The sequence below is a fragment of the Nothobranchius furzeri genome, chromosome 13 (genome assembly GCF_043380555.1).
Source record: "Nothobranchius furzeri strain GRZ-AD chromosome 13, NfurGRZ-RIMD1, whole genome shotgun sequence".
NCBI classification, from domain to species: Eukaryota; Metazoa; Chordata; class Actinopteri; order Cyprinodontiformes; family Nothobranchiidae; genus Nothobranchius; species Nothobranchius furzeri.
The window spans coordinates 41,665,081-41,688,626 of record NC_091753.1 but is presented as its reverse complement, the minus strand read 5'-3'; the positions used below and the strand labels follow the sequence as shown (position 1 = coordinate 41,688,626).

Sequence of the window (23,546 nt, the reverse complement as noted above, 5' to 3'; positions counted from 1 at the left end):
AGGTTTTTAATGGAGCCAAGGTGTCAAGGATGTTATGTAGATTGGAGTTATAGTGGTCAGTCAGTTCATCAGGACAGGAAAGTATATCAGAAAAGCTAAGGGATGAGTTGGGACAAGAGAGTGTCCAGATTAATGTCCTTAATTTTCCTAAAGTGGATAAGTCGGGTAGTCTTGGTATGACAGAGAGGGAGTTAACAGAAAAGGAAAGAAAGAAGTGATCAGATAAATGGAGATCAGTAACTGAGCAGTTGAGAGGAGTGAGACCGGGACAGCATATTAAATCCAGAATATGTCTTTGGTATGGGTCGGTGTGTCGATGTGTTGGAGAAGTCCATGGCTGAGGATGAAGAAAAGTCTTTGGTGATGGGGAGAGTGTCATTGTCCATTTAAGTCTCCCAGCAAAATTAATTTGGAAGATAGAGTGGAGAGATGGGCGAGTAGAGAAGCAAACTGGGACAGAAAGTCAAGATGGGGTTTAGGCGGACGGTAAATAACAGCAATAATGGTGGGAGTTGGTCCAGGGAGCTGAAACGCCAGACATTCCATAGAGCTGAGTGCAGGAACAGGCACGGGGAGGACCTTCCAAGTCTCACGGTGTATGACCGCGAGACCGCTTCCTCGTGATCCGTGGGATTTAGAAGTGTAAACATAGCCTGGTGAAGTAGCGACGTTCATTGAGGAGAAGTCGTCGGGATGTTTCCATGTTTCGACCAAAAAGAGAAAATCCAGATTGTTGTCAGAGAGGAGAAAGTGGATATGATGGCCTTTGTTCATCAGGGAGTGGATATTGAGCAGGCCAAATTTGGCGGCAGAGGAGGTCTGCAGGCCAGCTGGAGCGTTAGCCGTCCTAGCTGGGTAGGCTAACACAGAGTGGTCGACACGGCGAGCAGGCCTCCTTGAAGGGCGACGGGTTGCAGACCAGAGCGAGTGAGGATTATGACCACTGAAGTTGTGACTTCTGCAGGTGCCCCGGTGTATGTATCTCCGCCGGAGAGGGAGGACAATTTCGGGGCACCAAAGTAATCCAGGAGGTGGAGGCCCGGCATGGGAGGCCCAGAGTCGGAAGAACTCAGCGGCCACGTATTGATACAGGCCAGTTATCAGATGAAAACAGTCAGGAAGGAGAGCAAAGAGGAGGACATACAGAGCGGCAATCTTGATGGCCCACATTACGGTTGGCTCGATCTGGCAGACGGTTGGAGTCTGGGTGTGCAGCAGGTAGGCTGATCACTGTATCTCCAGGGTCCGCGGGTGTGGGTGGTAGAGCAGGCAGCCGAGTTACAACGTGAAAAATGTGTTATGTGATCCATTTTGTCCATATTCTATCATTAGACTAAAGGCAAATAAATAATCCCCCACTTTAAGCTTTTTATACAGGCTTTAAATTTTGTCTATTTAATTTAGTCATTTGGAAGACAGCACAAACAATTTATCTATTCATACTGTTAAAAATTCATAAACACTTTAGTTTGTATCATTATTAGGATTTACACACAAACTGAAAGCCATCTCCTCCTTCCTTGAAGCTGAACATCAAAACAAAGCCACCCACAAAATGTCAGGACAGACTGACCCACAACAAGCCCATTAAACAAATGTCTGCTGCAGTATTGGTTAAGTTTGAGCTACTTTTCTGGGCCAAATGAGCAAACTACTAACACAATAACATGCTTTAATATGGAAATACTATGCATGAAACTTGCTTTCTCCTATTTTATGCTAAACTGCTCAAAAGCTGTCCAAAAATCTGGTTAAAACCTCTTTCCTAAAGGAGGATTTTGTAGACCTTAGAAATGCATTTCACTGTCCTGGATGTGTATTCTCCACTCTGCTATGCAACAACTCAACAAAAGGAAGCAAACAAAACCCTAAGAAGCCGCTATACAAATACAGGCCATTTTCCATTTAACCATTAGTAAAGGTAGGCAGGATATGAACCTATACTGGCCTAATTTCTGAAGAAACTGAAATGTCAAAATGAGTTTATGACACACTTTTCTCCTGAAACTTCTGATCAAATGTACTTTTTAAAACCACCCATAGGAATCTAAGAACACCTACGGTTACCTCATGAAGGGCTAGAAAAGTGCTTGAAGTTGAAGCCAAACCTTAAGGGCTTGTATTCACATGCAGTTTTCACCTTTCAACACACTATAACGAGTTAACATCTTACTTTTAAAGAGAAGAAGCTGACAAATGAAGATAATTTATATGACAAACAACTGTCAGCATTCACTTTACTTCTGAATACCAAAAAGTCATGTAAGAGATGTAAATTGCTCATAATCCCAGAAAATTGCTAAATAAGCTGAAAAGCTGAGTGGGCTCATTAAGTTTGAGTCCATTTCTTTACACGTTGGAAGTCTGCTTTTCTCTTCACTTCTCCACCTTCAACCCCCAGTCTTACTCTTTAATTGGTGTGAAATCAAGTACCAACTTGTGGCGTCTTCTCAGAAATGTCTGTTCCAATTTAAAGAAAGGGAAGAAAAATCTGGTTGAAAGAAAGGATTTCACTGGAAGAGCATTAACTCACAAAACGATCTGTACTTCTTCAGTTTGACTTGTGAAAACTACTGTTGAATCAGCAGGACTAGTGCTGATAAACCTGCTCACCTACTGCTATAATGCACATGGAGCTGCAGGGTTCGCTGAGGATTCAGCAGAGAAAAAAATTGTATGAAATAACAAACGACTGATAAGACACTTGTTTTATCTAGTTATGTAGCAATTGCTAGAGGTGAGCAATATGCCAAAATTTTTTACTGGTACAGAAATCTATCTTAGAGTCTATTACCAACACCAATTTGGCCATATCAAGGCATCAGGTCCTGAACAAAAAAGGGAAAGATGCGTGTAGATTGCCAATGTTCATGTTCCTTTAAGATGCCGTGTTACGAACGGGATGGTGTGGACTCACATGACTTTGTGTAGTCAGTCACTAGCCTGGCCTGCCAGACTTGTCCTGTTTAATTCTGCACAGAGAAAGAGTTTGGTTACTCACAGGCAGGGAGGCACATGATGGGCGGGACTAGCCAGCTCAAAAATAACCAATCAGAAAAAAGATGGAAATGCCGACTGCACCGCTGTAGTTTTTTTTTTTTTTTTTTTTTTTTTTTGCTGTAGTCAAAAATGGCGTCTGGTAACAGCGCAACCATCTTTCTTTAGAAGAAAGGCTTTTAGCGCTTCGACTTGTGGTGGTTTTAAAGACATGTCCACTTCATTTGGAACAGAGGAAAGAACCACAGCAAACTCCGCTTCAGTCGCCATGTTTATGACAAACTCGGCGTTATGGTGTGTGACATACGCTACTCAGCTCTGATTGGCTCGGTTAGAATTCTCAGGGGGTGTGGTTATTTGAATAAGAGAGTTCCCAGTAGGGCTGCTCGATTATGGCAAAAATAATAATCACGATTATGGTGACTGAAATTGAGATCACGATTATTTAGGACGATTTTTCAATTTATGTTGATTTTATTTGTTTTTATTCAGTCATAAAATTGCTCAGAGCACAATCAGGACAAAAATAAGAAACAAGATGATCACTAAAAGAACTCCTGATTCCCTGTATAAAAGACCAATATACTTATAGCTCATAGTCTATGACCCAAGGGCTGTAGACCTTGGTTTAACTCATTTAAGTCTAACCAGTACAGAACCAAATACCAATATCTTGCAAATACTGACAGCAAGAATTATACAGTGGCATTTATAACAAATAAATGCAAATAAATTGATGTTCACAAAATGTTGCATAACATTTATTGAGTTGTGTCAAGGTGCTGTAGGAGAGTGCACTAGCACCGTGTCCTCAGAGAGATTAGTTATTATTTATCAGCGTGAGGAAGTTATTTCTACCTTATTTACAAACTATTTATTTACAAGTCCATCAGTTAATGTAATAATTGTCCCAACCACAGCTGCACCCCCCACCCCCCAACCCGGTCTCACAGCAATCAGGGGCAAGCTGCACGTGTGTTTAGCGCGCCGCACGCGCACATTTAGCTGTTTTTAGCGGCTCAGGAGTCCGCAGGTGCGGTGTGTGTGTCACTCACTCTGGTTACTCCAACAGGGAGCAGGGCGGCTCCGAGAGCTGTCTTTAGCGACCGACACATCACTACATCATTCCCTTTCCTAATGTCCTGAAGAACGGTCCGGAGTGCAGGCGGAGTGTTTAGCTAACCTGCAGGAAACGTCGACGATAGTTATCCAGAAAGTAGCTAAGGGTTACCAGAGATGTTTCTGAGGTGTTCGCTAGGTACTTTTAGGATTAAAAAGTCAAGAAGGGGGTCTGAAAAGCTGTTAGAAATAGCGTCAAAGTCGCTAAGTTGGCAACACTGTGGAGGAGCGCTTCATTTGCAACTCAGGGCAGCGCAAGCGGGAGGAGCAAATAATCGGCTTGTTTTGTTTTTTATAATCGTTCAAAACTCAGATCGTAATCGTGATTAAAATTCGATTAATTGAGCAGCCCTAGTTCCCAGACCCTTTCTCTGTGCATAATTAAACAGAGGAGGAGCCTGGCAGGCCAGGCTAGTTAAGGTTGGTTTATGCTTGACGCGTCCGCGAGGTCCGCACGGCTCTGCGCGGAAAAGTTGTGTCATTTTAACAACCACGCCCCTCCACGCGGCCCAAGATTTCCGCAACGTGCACCTCGGAAAATTTCTAACCACGCGGACGGACGCGGAAAAACATGGCGGACCGGCAAGAACTAGTATTGCAGAGGTTCGTAAATACAGACATTTGTATGATTCAGCTCTCAGAGACCACCGTGATGAACATGTTGTTAATAATTCTTGGAGAGAAAGAGCTTGCGCTGTCGGAAAAGACGAGGAAGCTGTTAAAAATGCTGAAATGCCGTGTTGTAAACAGTAATTTCTACTTCTACTATGGTAGGGCTGGGCGATATATCGATATTCTTTAAATATCGGTATAATTTTTAAACAAGATATAAGATGACTTTATATCTTTATATCGATATAACTGGCCAAACTGCTATGCTAGCGATTAGCTGCTATGCTAGCGACATGTTGCTCCGTCTCTAAGCGGCTATTACGTGTATTTTCACAAGTTTGCTCAGTCTGAGGGTCTCTGGGTAAATGTGCTGCTCTAAACTTTGCATTTGGCCTCCTGGTTTTTAATTATTTGGGGACGTTCAATGCCAACGGAGTTCTGTTTTCCATCCTGCTTGTGCGGAGAGACGAGCCAAACCCCTCCCTCCCCTGTGTAATGAGGAAACGGCTACGGAAAGCCGGAATGGCCAAATGACCTGAAACATTGTAAGGGTTTGAATAGTAAACTATAGGGTTACCGTTTTATTTTGAAGGCGAACTCAACGGGTGAGAAATGTTGTTCCGGTTCCGTTTTTTTCCGCTGTGGTTTGCTATGCTAGTAAATACTCCGTTACGAGTGATTCTGATGAAAAAGTTGAGTTTGTAAGGTGTGGGTTATGGCGACAGTAGCCCGAAAATAACACTCATAAAAGAGCAACCAGAGACTCTGAATCATTACATTATAATCGCTGATATGAGCCAACACTGCTAACTAATAACTAACAACTAGTTAATAACTAGTTTTTCTAATAACTAATAATCCATGGTGTATGACCCATGTGATCTTCAGTAGATGCAATTATATCATCGTACATTTAGCTTAACATGAAGGATTTTTTTTCTCTGGACAAGACCTATACAATGAGTGCGTTTACATGCAGCCAGTAACCCTTTTAAAACCCGAATATTCACAATAACCCGGTTCCGCACGGCCATGTAAACACAGCCAAAAACCCGGATATGCTCATAACCGGGTTTTTAAAAACCCGGTTACTACACCTGGGGTAACCCTGTTCTAACCCGAATGTTTGGTCGTGTAAACGCATATCGGGATTTCCCCATCAAAGTGTGTGTTCTGCGCATGCTCTGTTCGCAAGGAATCTTGGTCTTTTGAGTAGCGAGACATCTTGTATGCGCCAGAACACCGGAGGTAAACAACAAGTTGGGAGCAACATGGCAAGTCGCGGCACAGCACCACACTTTTGGAGTGACGAGGAAACCTGTCTTCATCGGTCTGGTGAAAAGTATGAACATTATGTCTTTTGTTGACGGCCGAAAGTACAGAGACAGCGAAATATGACGCATATTGCGTCTTGACGTAGTCCATACATCCTGACACTACCCCAACGTCCACTTTTAAATCGGGTTATGCAAGTTAGGGGGTAACTCTTTCCATTTATGCTTGTAAACGGGTTATTCTGATCAACTCAGAAACCCGAATACCGACCTTAACCCGATCATAACCCGGATATTGGCTGCATGTAAACGTAGTCAATATGGGCCACCTCTAGATGAAATTTAAATAATTTTACATTAATTATAAATATATAATTAAAAAGTGCCTGTGGGACATTCGATACATCTCTGGCTCTCAACTGTCTGTGTGTGTGTGTGTGTGTGTGTGTGTGTGTGTGTGTGTGTTAGCAGACAGCTGTACCTGTGTTACTAAAGCTCAGACTGGTAGAGAATAGGCACTATGGTTAAAGTTTGACAAGAATCAATTCATTTTTATGCATTTAACCTACTGATTTATGTATATAATTTCTCAAGAGCTTGAAGTGAGTTAACTTGTCAACAGTTTACAGGAGGAAAAATATCGAGATATATATCGTATATCGGAATTCAGCTTAAAGATATTGAGATATAAGTTTTGGTCCATATCGCCCAGCCCTATACTATGGTGTAGTGTTGGATGCATGCTGTAGAGCTCCATGCTGCCCCGTTCAGTTTGGGAGAATATTGGCTCACCGCAGAGACGAGCCGCACAAACCATAAACGCTGCGAGTTGTGAAGCGCGTTCCATCCGCAAGCCGCATCACTGCGCGGAAATTGAATGCGTCAAGCATAAACCAAGCTTTAGTCACACGATTCTACACCATCCTGTCTGTAACAAGAAAGGAAAGATGGTGAGGAAATGGAAAATGATATGAATGTTAAAGAGGTGGGCGGGGCAGTGACTAGCGGCTGGCAGACGTCGACGGCAGCGAACAATTACAAATGTTGTTGAAAGATTTTTCTCCTCCACCAAATCTACTACTGCTCCCTCTAACTGCCACTGTGCAGGTAGACATGTTTATTGTTATCAAGGTGAACTGTTTAACCGATCATGATATTGATTTGATGTCTTACCACCCAGCCCTAGCAAAACCATAACTGACATTTTAAAATGAACTCCAGCTATGAGGACATGTATGCCCTAATAAGCCACAAGTTTTCTGTTGTACCAAACTATGTTAGAAACACACAAAAATTTCTGCTTATTTATTAATCTATAATATTTGGTACATTTTTGGACATACGTAGGGCGCCATGTTTTACACACAATGCACTCTGGGGCGATGACATATATTGGTTGCTCTTGGAAGAATAGCCATTGACGCTAGTGTTTGTTTACGCGCTCACTGTATTAATAATTAAGTAAAATGCCGCATTGTGCTGCTTTTGGATGTAATTTCCAGTCAGAGGGCAACAAGGGGAGTGATGCGAGTTTACACAGCTTTCCCACTGGCAAGAAGAGGAGAAAGCAGTGGGAAGATGCCTTGTGGACACAACTTCCCAAAGATCCACGGCTGTGTTCCCAACATTTTTCTCCTGATGCGTTTGAGGCTTATAGTAGACCACAACTACTTAAAGAGCTCACCAGACCAGCTGGGTATAAGAGAAGGCGGAAACTAAATGGTTTACTGACCATTTCCCCACACAAGGAGCCTAAATACCCTCGGAGAGACAAGAGATGCTGGACGCTCTCCTGAGCCGACAACCTGCTCCTGCAGCTTCTGCTTCTGTCATGTTGGGCGAACCATCGGACACGCCACTCGTCTCGGATGAAGCTGAACATTCACCTCTCCCGTCAGAAAAACAAGCAGTAAGTGTAGCAATACAGTGTTCTCCACATATATAATATCTGCAAAAATGATTTCAGTCGTTTCACTGAATATCCTAATCATCTATAAAGCACACGACAGCTCTGGATGCTAATCTTCTCCAAAATCATTCATAATTGAATAAGTTTGATCACACGATAGCTTACTGTTAACTTCTGCTGACAAAAATGTGAGCTCTTGACAAACGCACATGCACCACCTGCTTCGTCCTGCACTCGCTTCATCTCACCCTTCATTTTGATGCTCGTTTTGTGAAACATCGTCAGTGATGTCCTCATTAATGTTTCGCTCTGGTTCAATTTGAAAAGGCTGAACAGATGACATGTTGATGTCGCTGAACGGTCCCTACAGGGTCCCAAAGCCGGCCGGTGCAACCATATGACGTCACTACCCAGAGTGCAGTGTGACGCTAACAACAATGGTGACATACGAATTAAACTATTTTTACAAATTTTATAAAAATGAAGACATTACGTTTTTTTCCCACCATTTTAATATAACTTATGCCAACATTTATCTTTTAAGAACCGCAAAGTTTTGTAACCTGGGTTCCCTTTAAGAGAACAGCATAGTCATAGGAGGGTGAAAAAACATGTATACATAGTACAACTCTGGGGAAATAAGTCACCTAAAGTTTATAATTTAAAAGCAGAAAAAATAAATTTTAGTTGACAAACAAGAAACTGTGTTGGCAGGTAAGTCTTTTAAAAAAATGTTGCACTAACAAGATAAATGATAAATGACCTGCATTTGCATAGCGCCTCTCAGAGTGAGGACTCCAAAGCGCTTTACACTATAGTGTATCATTCATCCATTCACACACATTCACACACTGATGGTGATGAGCTACGATGTAGCCACAGCTGCCCTGGGGCGCACTGACCAAGAATGATTGGATTCGAAGCACGAAGCACCTACAAAACAGCTTTACATTCATCAGGGCTTACAAATTAGGGCTGCAACAAATGATCATTTGGATCATCGATAAATCGGATGGGGTTTCCACTCAATTGGATTAAACAGGAAAATTATAAAATTTCTAGGGAAGCATTTTCTCTCTCCTTCCTTTACTTTAACAGCAGAACACGACTGTGCTCTGTTTGTTAACAGAGTAGTTAAAATTTTGAAATAAAGTTAATTAAATAAAAAATAAACATTCTGGATGTGTTTCTTCGCTTTCTTTATTGAAATAAAAGATCGATACTCTGTATCAGTAGATTCTCAAAATAAAATTATTTGGACTTGAATGCAAAAAACCTGATCAGGAATGTGTATATATATATATATATATATATATATATTCCCCCCCCCCCCAATTTAAACATTGCTAGGTTAAAACCTTTTCTCTTCTTCCTTTACTTTAACAACAGAACATATAGAAAACGGTTCAATAGCGTGCAAAACAACATGCCGTCACCTAAATATATCCATAATTAAACTATGATGAGGAAAATGTTATGCATTTCATTAACATGTTCAGTAGTAAGCTACTAAAATGCTACTAACATTTAATTTCTCCTGCCTAAAATGGAATGGTGACAAATCCATTATGTATGTGTTAACAATAATCCAGTTAAAATTAAGTTCACAGATAGATGCGTTTGTGAATTAAACGCTACAGTGGCTTGCCGTATTCCTTCAGCGGTGTTGGGCAGAGCAGACTCGAAGCAGCAACCTGACGGCAGCGACACTGGTTCTGCTCCGTAGAGCTGCAGACAGCTAATGAACAGGATGACGATGGGGACTTTTCTTCTGCTTCTAGAGTTTAGATATTCTAAACAGTCTTGTTTTTTTGGAACCCATTTGATTGTAAGCCTGCTACTCACTAGCATTAGCTAATCTGCTTGTAGTTACACTTTTCATCCCAAACTTTGGACTGTTTCTGCCTTTGTGTCTTTGTTGGTTTCTCCGTTTTCCTCCACAGCACCTAGATTAGCACATTGTGTGCCAGTAAAAGGCATCTTCCTTGCACAATAATTACACGTGCGACATATATGTGCCTCTCGTTCTGATCTTCCTCGGTATGCTCTGATACCGCATCAGATGAGCTACGCGCATTGACTGTTACTTAAAGGTTGCACAACTTAATGAATCGATGACGAAAAGCTTTGCCAACGCATTTCTTCATCGAATTTTATCGATTCGTTGTTGCAGCCCTATTACAAATAAATGCATAATTTGTAAAATGCATACATAATTCTTTCCATAAGTGTTTATTTTTCTGTCAAACTGACGAACAAAATAAAAAATTTCTGGTGACTTTGATATTTTTTGGTCCACGACTTCTATAACATGCCAGGACAAATTTTCAGCAAAATTTTGGAAACGTTGGCATCAGAACAAAAGAGCTGCCTACTTAACATGCAGGCGTCAGTGATCAAAATAGTCTTGCCCTCCCATTCTCCCATCCTGTTCAGTGCCATTTCACACTGCTGTGTGCTGTGTCCTGTGTTGTGGCAGCAGCATCATTAACACACAGCAGTAAAAAAAAAGGCAAGGCCAAGTGTTTGAACTAGCTTCCAAAAGAAGACAATAATAATCCTCAAAATACAAACAGGTGATAATTCTCTGCAGTCTAGGGGGATGCCAGTGCTTAGAGATTATATTACAATCAGTTTGATTACAAACAAAGGGATGTATTCCAACTAACTGCTTCCAGATCAATGTTTAAAATAGAAGACTGGTGGGAAAAGCACCTACAAACCACCAAGCTTTTAACAAAAGCCTAATATTACACACAATCACACAACACTGGTTCCCAAATCACAGGGTACTGATCCACGTAGATCATAGTGTGTTGGGTTTTCTTGCACATAAATGCTGACACAGCAACTACAGGAGGTTATTAAACATTACCACAACATGTTCATGTGGATTTCCAGGATTTAGTAACACAACAATAATTGTCTGTTCAGAACAACCTCTCAGCTAAAAATTAGATTTACGCTAGAAATCAGAATTGTGCGCCTGTGCATTAACTTTAAATGCATGAATCTTCTGAGAACTGTGTGGTCATTCATCACTTTAAGACTTAATACAGGTGAGAAAAGCTGGAGTATGAGAGAAGAGCAAGAAATTCCTGTTCGACGAGGAAAGACGCTGCAAAACTGTTCGCTGCACCCACCATGAATCACTCGCCTTGTTTGTAAAATTATTGCATTTCAAGGTCACAGCAAAGACAGACAAAAAGTCACAGAGCAGGGTTCAGCAGAAAACAAACACAGACACATGCTTACTTCTTAAATACACAGGAAAAAACAAAAGGTGAAAGTGTATGTATGCAAAAACAAGACAAAAATATCAGCACCAATGAATTTAGAGAAAATAGTAAGTATTTAAATACATATTTATACTATGGCATTAAACGTGTCTGCTGAGAAAAAACTGATCCTGATTCTGCCGATAGACCCAAAATACTTTGAATATCAAATTATGCTTGTATAGAATATACAGATGCAATTAAAGTCTCACTGCAAAACCACTGACATGAGTAAATTGTGTTTAAGTACTTTTCCTTTTTAATTGCTTTGCATTTTAATGCAGCTACTGTGAATGAAAGATGAAAGTCAGCATAAAGCAGGGAGCCAGATCTAAATCTGTGTCAGTGGTTTACTATTTCCATGTCTTTCTGCCCCAGTGACCTCGGCCCATATTTGTCAGTTTAATGGAAAATGAGCAGAAACGCCAGACATTTGATAAAAGCAACATGGATAATTTAGCACAAGATATGCCTCCGTTGGATTCTACATCGTCATCTCGATGCAAAAGAAAAAGCAGAACTTTAACATATGTACGTAAAAATGTGGCTAAACTTGTAGTTAGGGTTGGCATTGTTTGATTTAGAACGATTCCGATTCCAATTCCTCGTTTCGATTCCGGTTCTTATCGATTCCCGATTCAGATTCTTTGAAGACGACATGTTTAACATGAGCCAGCTAACCACAGGTCCTACTTGATGAAATAATCTCAACTTCAACATGAACAACAACATTACCTTCATTTAGACAAAAATATGTTTGGAGAAAAAAGATAAAGACTTGCAGCACAGCACCAGTGTGTTTGTTTCTGACCACAACCAAAGTCTGGAAGAAGCCTCTGGGATGAGAGGCTAAATGTGTCAAACATATCCAGAAACGTCCAGCTGTTTTCAGCTAAAACTCTCATGATGATCATGTCCAGGATGACTGAGAACTACACCTTCATGCTGCAGAAGCATTCAGTCAGAACAGAAGGTGAAACTTAAATGTAGCTGCTGTCAGTAACAAACTAACAGATTTTACACATTAAAACTCTCAACAGAAATAGTTCAGAAAGAAAATTAAAATGTTTACAGCTTTGTGTGTGATTTATTATTATTATTATTATAGTTATTTATTGTGGCAGAAGCTGGTGTGGTCCACCACAGAGAGGCTGCTCTAGTATGATGGCTAATTATTCTACAGGTTATTGTTCAGCCTACCGACGCCCACGTGTCTGACTGCTGATGCTCCGTGTGTGTTTTTATTTCTGCAGTGAGACAAACTGACCTCACAACATCCAGAGTTTGTTCTTTAAGCTTCTATTAAATCCACCCTGTTGACGTATTTTAACAAGTTTCCCCTACGCTGCAGGACTTAAAGTTTACATTACGGAGTAAAAGTTCGGCAGACGCGTTTGTTTATATCTGGCCGCTGCGCGCCGGCTGGGGGGAGGGAGGACTCGGTGCTGCAGACAGACAGCTGGTGTGATCAGCTCTGAAAAGCATTGATCACAATTTGCAGATCACATTTATTTTTCACGGAGATCGGCCGCAAATTCCTCTTCCGTCTGCACACTAGGAATCGAAATAAAAAACGTTGAGCGATTCCGGGAAAAATGAACAGTTGGAACCGGTTCCAATCGATGCTAGATTCTCGATGCCCAACCCTACTTGTAGTTCAACAATCAAATGTTTTAATGTTCTGTTGGAATGACTTACAAAACCTATGGCTTTAATGGACCACAAAACCCTGCACTTGTCTGTGGTAATTTTACAATGCTTTTGTCAGCGCTTTACTCCAAAGGTTTGCTTTCAAGTTTGTAATTTGGCCAGGCACAATAACCAATACTTCATGCGGGGTCTAGGGAAAAACAGTAACATGAAATTGAGTATAATGTAGGCCAGGTAGTTAGGTTGACTTTAAAATGAAAAATAACATTAAAAGGTTTAGTGCATAGCAAAATGCAGTCAAGTGATTATTAATAAACACGCACATTAAAGTGACAATGTGCATTTTCCCTGGCGATGGAGGGCAATGATCCCTAAATCATTGCAAGCAAGCAGCATTTTTGTGTTCGAGTAAGACCTTACCAACCCCATTGGGGTCAAAAATCCTTGGGAGCGCAACCTCCAGCAAACACTGCATCCAATACGGCATCCCCAGAGACTTAGACCCGCTCCCATGTATTTTAGACCTGATTTTTCTGGTTATATGTTACGAAGCCACCAATATTTTTCAACAGCTGGGCATCAATTCCCTCTGGAATTAATAAAGTATCTTTGACTGATCACTTAATTCATTTTCAACAACATTTTGATGGATATCTCCAGAGATTAACTGTTAAAAACTACACATTGTGTCTTTAAAAATTGAATATGTGCACTATTTTAGGGTTAGGAATCGAAAACCGGTTCTTGTTGAGAACCGGTTCCCATTGTTTCAATTCCTAGGAATCGTTCGCCACTCTTTCAAACAATTCCCCTTATCAACTCAACTCCAGTCGACGCGAATGACGTCACCACGCAGGCTGTGTAGCGGACATGGTGTCTAAACGGCACAAACGCTCAAAAGTTTGGTTATACTTTACTAGAAAGGATAATAGGGTAACTTGCAATAATTGCATAGTAGATATTTCATCAAGAGAAGGAAAAAGCATTTGGGCACAAAACATGCGAAAACTTAAGCCTGATACATGCTTCTCCGTCAGCTCTAACAGGGAGAGACACGCATGCACAGACAGAGACATTTTGCCCTCATACTTCTCCGTCTCCTGGGGAGTGTTGCAAAGCAATTTTCCGCCAGAACAACAGAGGGCGTAGCGCTGTTCTGTGGTATCCTGTCATGTATCCGGTCCAAGATAGTGTGTTTAGTTTTTTTTGTATATAAGAGAATTTTTAACACTGACAAATTTGTCTCTCATTCTCCTCCACCTCTTCATGGGCTTGCCACCTCTAAACCCACGTTTCCTGTCATTTCCGTCCACAAATAAAACGCTTGCTGCGCATCTTTTCACTCCTCCAGTCACGGGGGAATTAAAAGTTCATATTTTTTAGAGTTTTTTCGCGAGGCATTCTTCAAGCTTCTCCGTGTCTGTCGCTAGTTATTCTCGGCTCTCTTTATGGTTTTGAGGGCGCAATGGCGGTGGTGTAGATGACAGCGGTGCCCTGACCAATCACAAGTTTGCGTTCTCCGTCTCGACGGACAGATGTTTAGAAAAGAGAGCTCGACTCCGTACGTCCTTGCGGGGCTCTCCAGCAGGCCTGCAAGGACGGATAATGGTGTTGCGTGTCTCTGCACTGACACATGAATCGGGCTTTCGAGGTAATGATGTGTTTTGATCCGCTCCGGATAAGTGAATTTCAATGCAGCATCAGCGGTGTCGTTCACACATCCTCTCCTGTTAATACTGCAGGTAACTAATCAACTAACACAGCCTATCAAGTTAGTATCATTTACCTTATATACACACCTCCACACTAGCAGACTCCAGTGACTAAAGCCCGATTTGTGGTGAGATTTTTCCCACTCTGCAAAAGCTACAGAAACACTACACCAAACAAGAAGATGACTCTGCCTTCACATGGAGCATAAAGGAGAACATTTGGAAAGAGCTTTCCAACCGATACAGGTACAACTAATGATTTATCATAAGTAAACCTACAGTTATAATGCAGGAGGCCATGAGCTATTAGTTTTTTTCCACCTACTGAACTACTCTGGAATTGATCATTGGATCGATAAACAGAATGGACAATGTCACAGATATTAATAAAAACTTATCAATTCCCATCTCTAGCACTATTGTGTTTTAATTAATGAGTCTGCTAAAACTAATACCTTTGCACATCAAGCATGATCAGGCACTTTTATCATGATGTGCACTGTGCCAATAAAAAAAAACTGGAGCTGCTCCTACACTGGTCTTGCCTGTTGGGAATACAAAGAAACAGAGGAGGTGGTGGAAGGTATGAAGCACACGCAGAAGCCGAGGAATGTCAGGATATGATGAAGTATTTGCTTTGGTCAAGAGAAAAAACAAGCATCCCTCAAGTACTGACCCAGGGAGGTAAGGAAACTCCCCAAATCATTATGCAACCTGTGTGTGTGTGTGTGTGTGTGTGTGTGTGTGTGTGTGTGAGAGAGAGAGTGAGAGAGTGAGAGAGTGAGAGAGAGAGAGAGAGAGAGAGAGAGAGAGAGAGAGAGAGAAAATCACACATTTTACTGTCCTTATGATGTGTATAAGGGCAGAACGATTTTGGAAAAAAATCTAATTGCAATTTTTTTTCTTCAATATTGCAATTGCGATTTAATTCATGATTATTTTCTCAAGGGGCTTTTCTCATTTTTCAACTAACGGAAGCAAAAAAATAAAAATAAAATAAATAATCTATGTAACTTGTACTGAATATAAACAAGTTTATGTATCTACATTAGGGTTGTCACGGTAACCGGTATAGCGGTAAACCCCGGTAAAAAAGTTGACAATAAAAATAACCGTCCAGTTTTTAAAAAACTATATTATCTCGGTGGGTTTACCGTGGCCGCGGTTTCGGCGCGATGACCCTTACCAGCCACCGTCGCTTCAGCTGAAGTTCCCGCTGCGCGCACACGCACTTTTTAATTTGCAACGGCACCAAAACTTTGAAGCTGAAATAATGGCCGAAGGAGGCGACGGCAGCGCCCAGGACATCCATCAGCCCTCAAAGAAGACTAAATCGGAAGTATGGGCATATTTGGGATTTCTGAAAAATGCTGAGGGACAGTTAATAGAAGACGGCTATCCCGTTTGCAGAACGTGCAGGAAACAAGTGTCTGCAGAAGGCAGCAACACTTCAAATCTCATGGCACATCTGCGTGACGATCACCCACGTCTCCACAGCCAGTGCAAGGTAAGATAACATTAGCATTTTAGCTGAAATGCATGACGTGAGGACTTTTGGTTGAGGGAGAATGCAACGAGTCACTATATACTGCAGCCGCAGCGTCCTCTGCCAGCATTTAAACCGTGTCACGGACACCCTGTTGCTGGATGAAGCATCTTATTTGTTGATGATGAAGAGAAATATACAATTAGTTCCTTGTCATGGATTTGTTTACTTATTCAATGCCATTTATACTTGAACATTTGGATTTGATTACATAGTGTAGTAGTTATTTTAGTAATTTGTTTAAAGTGGATATTTATTTTAAATACATATTTTTTATGGTTGACTTGTACAGTGCTCAAGTCAAGTGTGGACTGGAGTTTTATATTTTCATTTTGATAATGAAGAAAACAAGTATATGAGAAAACAAGTGGTGTTTCTTTGATTTGTTTACATATTGTTTATGTTTTGAATGTTTGGATTTGTATAATTTAAACCTGCACTGACTACTGTAACAAGTTCCAGAAAAATAAGCTATTTGTTCCTTTACTTGTGAAAAGTTGCACTTTTGCTAAGGCTTTGTGTTATTTTAGGTTTAATAAACACTGTTAAACCTTTTCAGAACTATTTCAGTTTGTGTAGAACAGGACTATCAATGCTTTCTGAACATATGCAACACCGTTTAAAAAATACCGCGATAATACCGAAAACCGTGATAATTTTGGTCACAATAACCGTGAGGTTAAATTTTCATACCGTGACAACCCTAATCTACATATTTATCAACATATATCAACAAGTTTATTTGTCTACATAAACACAAGTAAAAACAAAATTTTGTATTTTATGGTACAATGCTTTGCAGCCAGGAGCACATACATTGAAGAACCATAGATATTAGCATCAATTGTGAAAATTGATTTGCAGGAGGTGTGTCCCATTTATTGAAGTATTTTGATTTTAGAGTTTTTGACGTTTTGTCCATGCAGAGCTTCCGTAGTTCAATTTCGTTCATAGCTGCTAGCCAGTGGAGTTAAAGTCTCTAACAGTTTTCTAGCTTTACTAAAATATCTGTCTGTACTTAATTGATTAATAAGAGTTTTTACTTTTTTTTAGACTCCAAATGTAATAATTAGTCACGTTCCTAATTCGTAATTTGTAAGAATGTAATCGGCGATATTAGCATTAGCATCCCTATGGGTTTTTCAATGTATATTAGCATTGTGCTAACCACTCACTGCCAGTCAAATTGCAACCTTTGCGATTAGAAAATCTCCTTTTGTCACATCGCAATTTAATTGCATATGCAATTAATCGTTCGGCCCTAATGTGTATGGGAACAAAATGAAGCTCAAAGTCCGTTTTCACCAGTAGAGCTGCTGTACATCAATAGCTGCGTTTTCATGTGGCAAATTTCCTCAATCCGATTGAAATCTTGGTTGATCGGAATTTCCGAATCTCTGTTCACATGGACACGAACTGAAATGATCCGATCATGCCGTGCGTACATATGCACCAAGCATTTAATCCGATTAAATAGGTTGAGCATGCGCAGAGTTGCCTTTCACGAAAGAAAAATTGTAAACAAACGCCATGAAACGAAAAGAAAAATGTAAAAACAGAAATAACCATTCTTCCTGCTTTCCTGATCCATTTATTCAATTTAATATTTTTATTTAGCTCATAGAAGTTACGTTTTCTTCAGTGAATAACTGCAGATATATGCTTTGCTGCATTTTATTGTTGATTAAAATAAGGGAGGGTTATGTCTGCCTCTTGATCAGCTGGTCCGCAGGTCTGAATTGACAGATGTTGCGCTGCGCTGCGGCACAGAGCGGGGGTGGGGGGTGGGGGGTGGGTTAGCCTCATGTTTTATTATTGAGCTCTGTTGTGGCTTATTATTAATAACATGTGACGATCAGCTGAAACTGTTGAGAAAAATCTGTTCAAACAAAATAACAGAAGATGTTCAGAAAGTTTAGAAGCCTGTGTTCATCATTAACGAACCGCATCTCAGGTCATCTGCGTTTACGTGCTTTTAACGAACACGGACTTTACTGTCGTCCAGAGTATTTAACCGAGGACGTTTTCCTACCCAACATCAGCCTCCAATCAGGTCTGTAAAACCCAGATTATCCTGTGTTCTTTACAAGCGTGTCTCCATCACCTGCTGCAGAAGCTGCTGTGTTCAAAGCTGACAGAAACGGGGATCCGTGCGCTGCAACCCCCACGATAAACCTGCGTATTTCCAGTAAAGATTTGAACATCTTTGTCGAATGATTTGTGCAATAATCAGATTTTTATTTTACTTCCACAAAATGCAAGTTCTGAATTAAATATTACTGAAACGGGACGGCTTGTTGTCGGATTTAAAAGCCGCCGCTTGTTAATTACACCGTCATTTTTGAAGTCAGGCAGTCCAAATGACAGCGGAGAGGCCCGCTGGCTGTTGCACACATGCGCAGTGGGCATTGTTTTACCCCAACAATCCGAATGGCTGTGCACATGCACGTCAATCGGAATGAAGAACGGAATAAACCACCTCTCTCAATCGGATTGAAATTTCAATCCGATCGGGCCGAATCGGATCAGAATATTCTGATTGACATGTTTACATGCAGAATTTTCAATCTGAATGGGCATTCAATCCGATTAAATATGCGCATGTAAACGTGGCTAGTGTTTCTCTTTAATTCTAGCCTCACATATTGCATGACTGTTGAAACCACAAAACCAGATAACACTTGAAAATACAAGTGCCAAGAAGCACATGGAAATTTGACTCCTTAGCTGCCTACTAATGCTCCTCTGAGACTATTCCCTCTCAAATCAAGTGCTTACTCTGAATGGCAACCTACTGTAGACCATTTCATTTCAGACGCTCACTTTCTTGTACATATTAGGCCAAATGTTGGTTCCTATGCAAATATTTCTCAGCAATATTCTTCGCTGTTGTCTGAACTTACAACTCTGTGAATAAAGCTCCAGGCTTTAAGAGCTCATTTCACAGTTAAGTTTTTGACAAATGAAACGAGACAAGGAGATAGCTGAACCAACACTAGACTTGCAGATGAAAGGTGTGGATAAACTGTGAATATACTGAGGCCTGAGAAAATTTCAGACAAAAGACACCTCCCCAGAAACGTCTGAATCGCTGTTAAAACTGCATTAAATGCATCACTGAAATAGCTTTCATTTAGACCCAATCAGGCTGAATTTTGTTTTGAATGTATTTAAATGTATTGTAGATGATTTAGAAACATTTAGAAATACATAGAAATGTATTTTGGTATTTATAAATTGCTCATGGTACGGACAACTCCTTGATGAATGGATTTCTATTATTGGTTATTTATACGTATATCTGGGCATCCTTCAGCAGTATTAGAATAAAATCAGACCACAAGGATAGCGAGCTGCCAAATTAACAGTTTGATGCTTGAAAATTTCCTTTCCTGGTAGTTGGCCATATTAAATTATCCATCAAAATAAAATCTTAAGGAGAGTAAACTATTACTGAAAAAAATGGACAGGTTGGAAATCAGCCAAAGAAACTGATGATAAAATAAATCAGTTAATTAACAATGTCAGAGTAAATCACCTTATTTTTACCCAATTAAAATGCCTTTCACCTACTGAAGAAACAAACATCTGAATAATTCATAATCAGCATTACTCCTACATAGACTCGGCCATGGCGCCGCACGGCAGCAATACAGTCTGCGCAAAGTTGCTAATTTGGCAATGCTATGTGGGAGGTGCACTCGATTTGTAACTCAGAGCAGCGAAAAAGTAAACCGCGAAGAAGGAGCAAACTATCGGCACATTTTGGTTTGATAATCATTTAAAACCCAAATCGTAATTGTGATTAAAATTCCATTAGTCGAGCAGCACTAATTCAGTCATTTTTAAAGTATACCGCTATGCACACACAACAGGCTAAAACATGAAAACATTGTTTCATTCTGGTAAGACAAACATTTTATCATGTGATAACGTTCATAGCCATCAGCTGCCTGTCTACCCCATACCCAAAGCCCAATCTTGAAGGAACTTTGGAACTTAAATAAGCAGCATGATAAACTTGTTTGATAAATTGTCTAAAAATACAGTGGAGTCATTTAGTTAGTTAACTGTTTGTCATGTGCTCCACAAAGCCCAGAAAACTTGGCTAACTGGTTTGGACTTTGCTCCCCACAGTCTAACTAAAGATGTTTTCCCCAGTTAAGAACCAAACTGTGGCTGCCTGATTACAGGGTCAGAAAAGGGGCAAGTGGCACACGCTTAACAATACTTTAGTTTTGTCATCGTCAGTGGCTGGTCTTTTGCAACAGAATAAGAAGTATGAATATAACCTTTGCTCCTTTCCTTGGAACATTTCTACAACCCTTTGTTACATCAGGACAACCCACATATGTGAGCTTTCCACTGGTCCTGCCTACCTTTTGGTTAAATACACTGTAATGCAGGTAAAAAGAAAGACTCGATAGATTACCCTTAAAGACACTCATTTCACCATTGTTATTATTTTTCTTCAAATTATTCTTTTAAGTGTTGGTGCTGCTGTAACAAGTGAATTTCCCCACTGTGGGATCCATAAAGACTATTCTTTTCTATTCTATCACAAACATGCAGATTGTAAGGCTGGCAGTTAAATTAAAATCATTTTTCATTTTCCCAGACAGCAGTCGACTGTGTAACTGTGTCAACTGATGTCAGTTGCTGTGAGCAAATAACAGTTTTTATGTTAAGCCTGTATGTTTGTTTTTTAATGGAGTACATTATCCTCACATACTGATTAAATGTGAGTGACACAAGACCTCCCAGCTCCACCACCGTGAGGCTACTGCATTTATATAAAATGATTAATATTGTGAGGAGTGAGACTCAAAAACAGTTAATTAGCAAAACGAGACCTGGTTACAGCTGATTTTAGACAGTTTTGTACAATTTTCCACCACGCCACTAACTTTGAAACAAGTAACACTAAATCCTCTATGAGTCAAAGTTATGGTAGTGCCACATCCTTCATGAACTTTCCAAGACACATTCATTGAACCAACAGGAACTTGCCATGATAAAATGGCACACCTCAAGGAGTGGTGGAAATCAGTCTATATAACACATTTAACTAAAACGTGGGCCAATACCTAAATATGCAGTTTGGAAATCAGAAACAAGGAGAATTTATTTAGCTGACTATTCAATCTTTTATAAGAAGGAGGTGGGGAAATGGGAGCTGCCCCATGACTAAATACACAGTAAAGGGGCCATGCAGGAAGAAGCTTAGCAGAAAGACAAAGAAAGGTTCCACCTAAAGACCCAGAAGTTCACAGACCTCTTGTGTGTCGATAATACAATCACACTTTTCTTATCAGGCACAAACTAATCAGAAATGCTGCTAAAATCAGTTCTGGTAACCCCCAGTGACCTGACATGTTTATGCAAGCAAATCAGAATTACTAGAAAAGTAATTTACACATGTAGACAAGCAAAAACAGATAAACATTACCATGCCTCCAGGGATCCTTTGGCTCCACTGCTCCAGAGACAATACCATCATCTGAAGGAAATGTCACCCTTTTGCCAGTTGTTTTTTGTTTATCGTCCCCCTCCTCCACCAAAGGATAGAGTCCGGCTTGATTAGTGACTGAAGCTTCAGTGCTGCACATTTGGTCTGCATCTTCCTGGCTCTCTGCAGTTCTACCAGCTGGAGTATCCTGAGGAGTAGACTCAGAGTCCAGAATATTATCTGAACTCAAATGAACATTTCTAGATTCAGCCTCCAACACCCCACTTTCGTCCAGACTGAGATCCACACCAATGTCCATATCCCCACCATCATCCCCTATTTCCATGACATGGCTTGCAGAATTATTGTCCACATCCTCCTTCATTCTTTCCTCCTTAATAACAGTCTTATGCTGCTCATCATTGGAAAAGATCAAGCTGGTGGGATTATCAACAGGAGGGTCCAAGGTACAGCTCTTTATATTCCCATTGACTTCATCTATTTCTAGTGCATCCTGCTCCTGTTGGTTGTCCTTCTCAGCGACCTGAAGACTGTCTGTGAGCTGAGGCATCGGGTATGTTTCAGAGCCCCCTGTAGGAACGATGTTTTGTGTTTCTGTGCTACCGTCTGTCATTATTTCAGAAATCGGAGGAGTAACACCTTCTGAGTCAATGGTAGCATCATTGCTTTGTGTTTTGAGATTACACAAATCTATACGCTGCTCCTCAATATTCATGTTTACATTTCCAGTGAAACTGTTTTTTAACTGCCACACTGAATGGAAGTTAACCAAGTGTCTAACAAAAACTAACAAGACTGCCTGTGCTCGTGGCCTCAGAAAATGTGAGCAGATGGGCACATATGCTGGTCCTGTATTGACAAATCACTTTTAAGTGCTTTAGAATTTTTTTTGTCATTGAGAATTTTTGAAAAATTGATTTCAAAAACCAAACGTCACAGAATGACTTTGGTGCATCCTAAAGATTTAACTATTTAAAGTGCAAATTCATACAAAAAACATAACACAGGTAATGTGTTATACCTGTGCAAAACAGACAATGTTTCAGTATTATTCACAAAGCAAACTAAATGATTGAGTGTCAACTGGTCTATTGCTCCAAGTAGAAACCGACCTAGTCGTCAACACATTATCAGCAGTAATAAATATGACCAGGCCAATACACCGAAACGAATAAGTCACTCAAGGTGCCTCCATTACGGTAGCAAAGTGAGCTCACAATCCGACACCAAACCAAGTCAACATGAATTAAAGAGAGCTAACGTTTGTTAGCCCGGACGTCCAGGCCCGAGTTAGGTCGCATTCCTGCTTCTTTTAGGTGAGCCCGTCCGTTTCTTCAAGTTCATTTTTTCGCGACAAAACAATATATTCCCACAGTAGCCCCAGTAGGTCTCACCCTCTCTGTCGTGCTGCAACTCTGCTCACATCACAACCATCGACCAGCGGCAGCGACGGAAAAAACAGGCGTCACACTCCCGAGCAACGACCACGTTTCGGCAGCTAGCCGTAGCTTTATAGAACCGTGGCGGGGCAAACACTGCTGAGTTTTTAGAAAAGTATAGTTACACGACTCCCAGCTTCACGGGTTTGAGAGTATTTCGGTCTTGGGTGAAGTCAGCTGAGCCTGTTTTTGTTCGGCGGTACCCCTCGCGAGCCTGTTGAAGTCCAACAACCGTTTGTTGTTCATGCGTCTTACGTCAGCACGTTCTTAACCACGCTGGGAACGTTCAGCAAACGCAGGGATGTTGAAACGCTGCAAAAACAAGGTGATTTGAGATTAAAGTTCACTGTTTATAACATATAATTTATTATTTTTCACTAAAACGTTTATCTTGTTTTATTCAGCAGATTGTTACAGGAGTGGATATTCATCTGAAATCGTTTTTTGGGTCAGGTACAATTAATATAATGACGCTTAAAGAGCAAGTCACATCAAAATCAACCTTTTTAGCTGATAACTAGTATAAATGAGTGTTTAATA

At 40.6% G+C, this 23,546-nt stretch overlaps 1 protein-coding gene across 1 annotated transcript in view; it reads right to left on the bottom strand.

Moving 5' to 3' along the window:
- ppp1r37 (protein phosphatase 1, regulatory subunit 37) overlaps positions 1-22,512 on the bottom strand; it is a 52,904-nt gene extending 30,392 nt beyond the window's left edge. Inside the window, exon 1 of the mRNA XM_015951452.3 lies at positions 21,547-22,512. Coding sequence (XP_015806938.1) covers positions 21,547-22,282 — 736 coding nt within the window. The 5' untranslated portion in view covers positions 22,283-22,512. The remainder of the gene's footprint in view (positions 1-21,546) is intronic.
- Between the last annotated feature and the right edge of the window lie 1,034 nt (positions 22,513-23,546).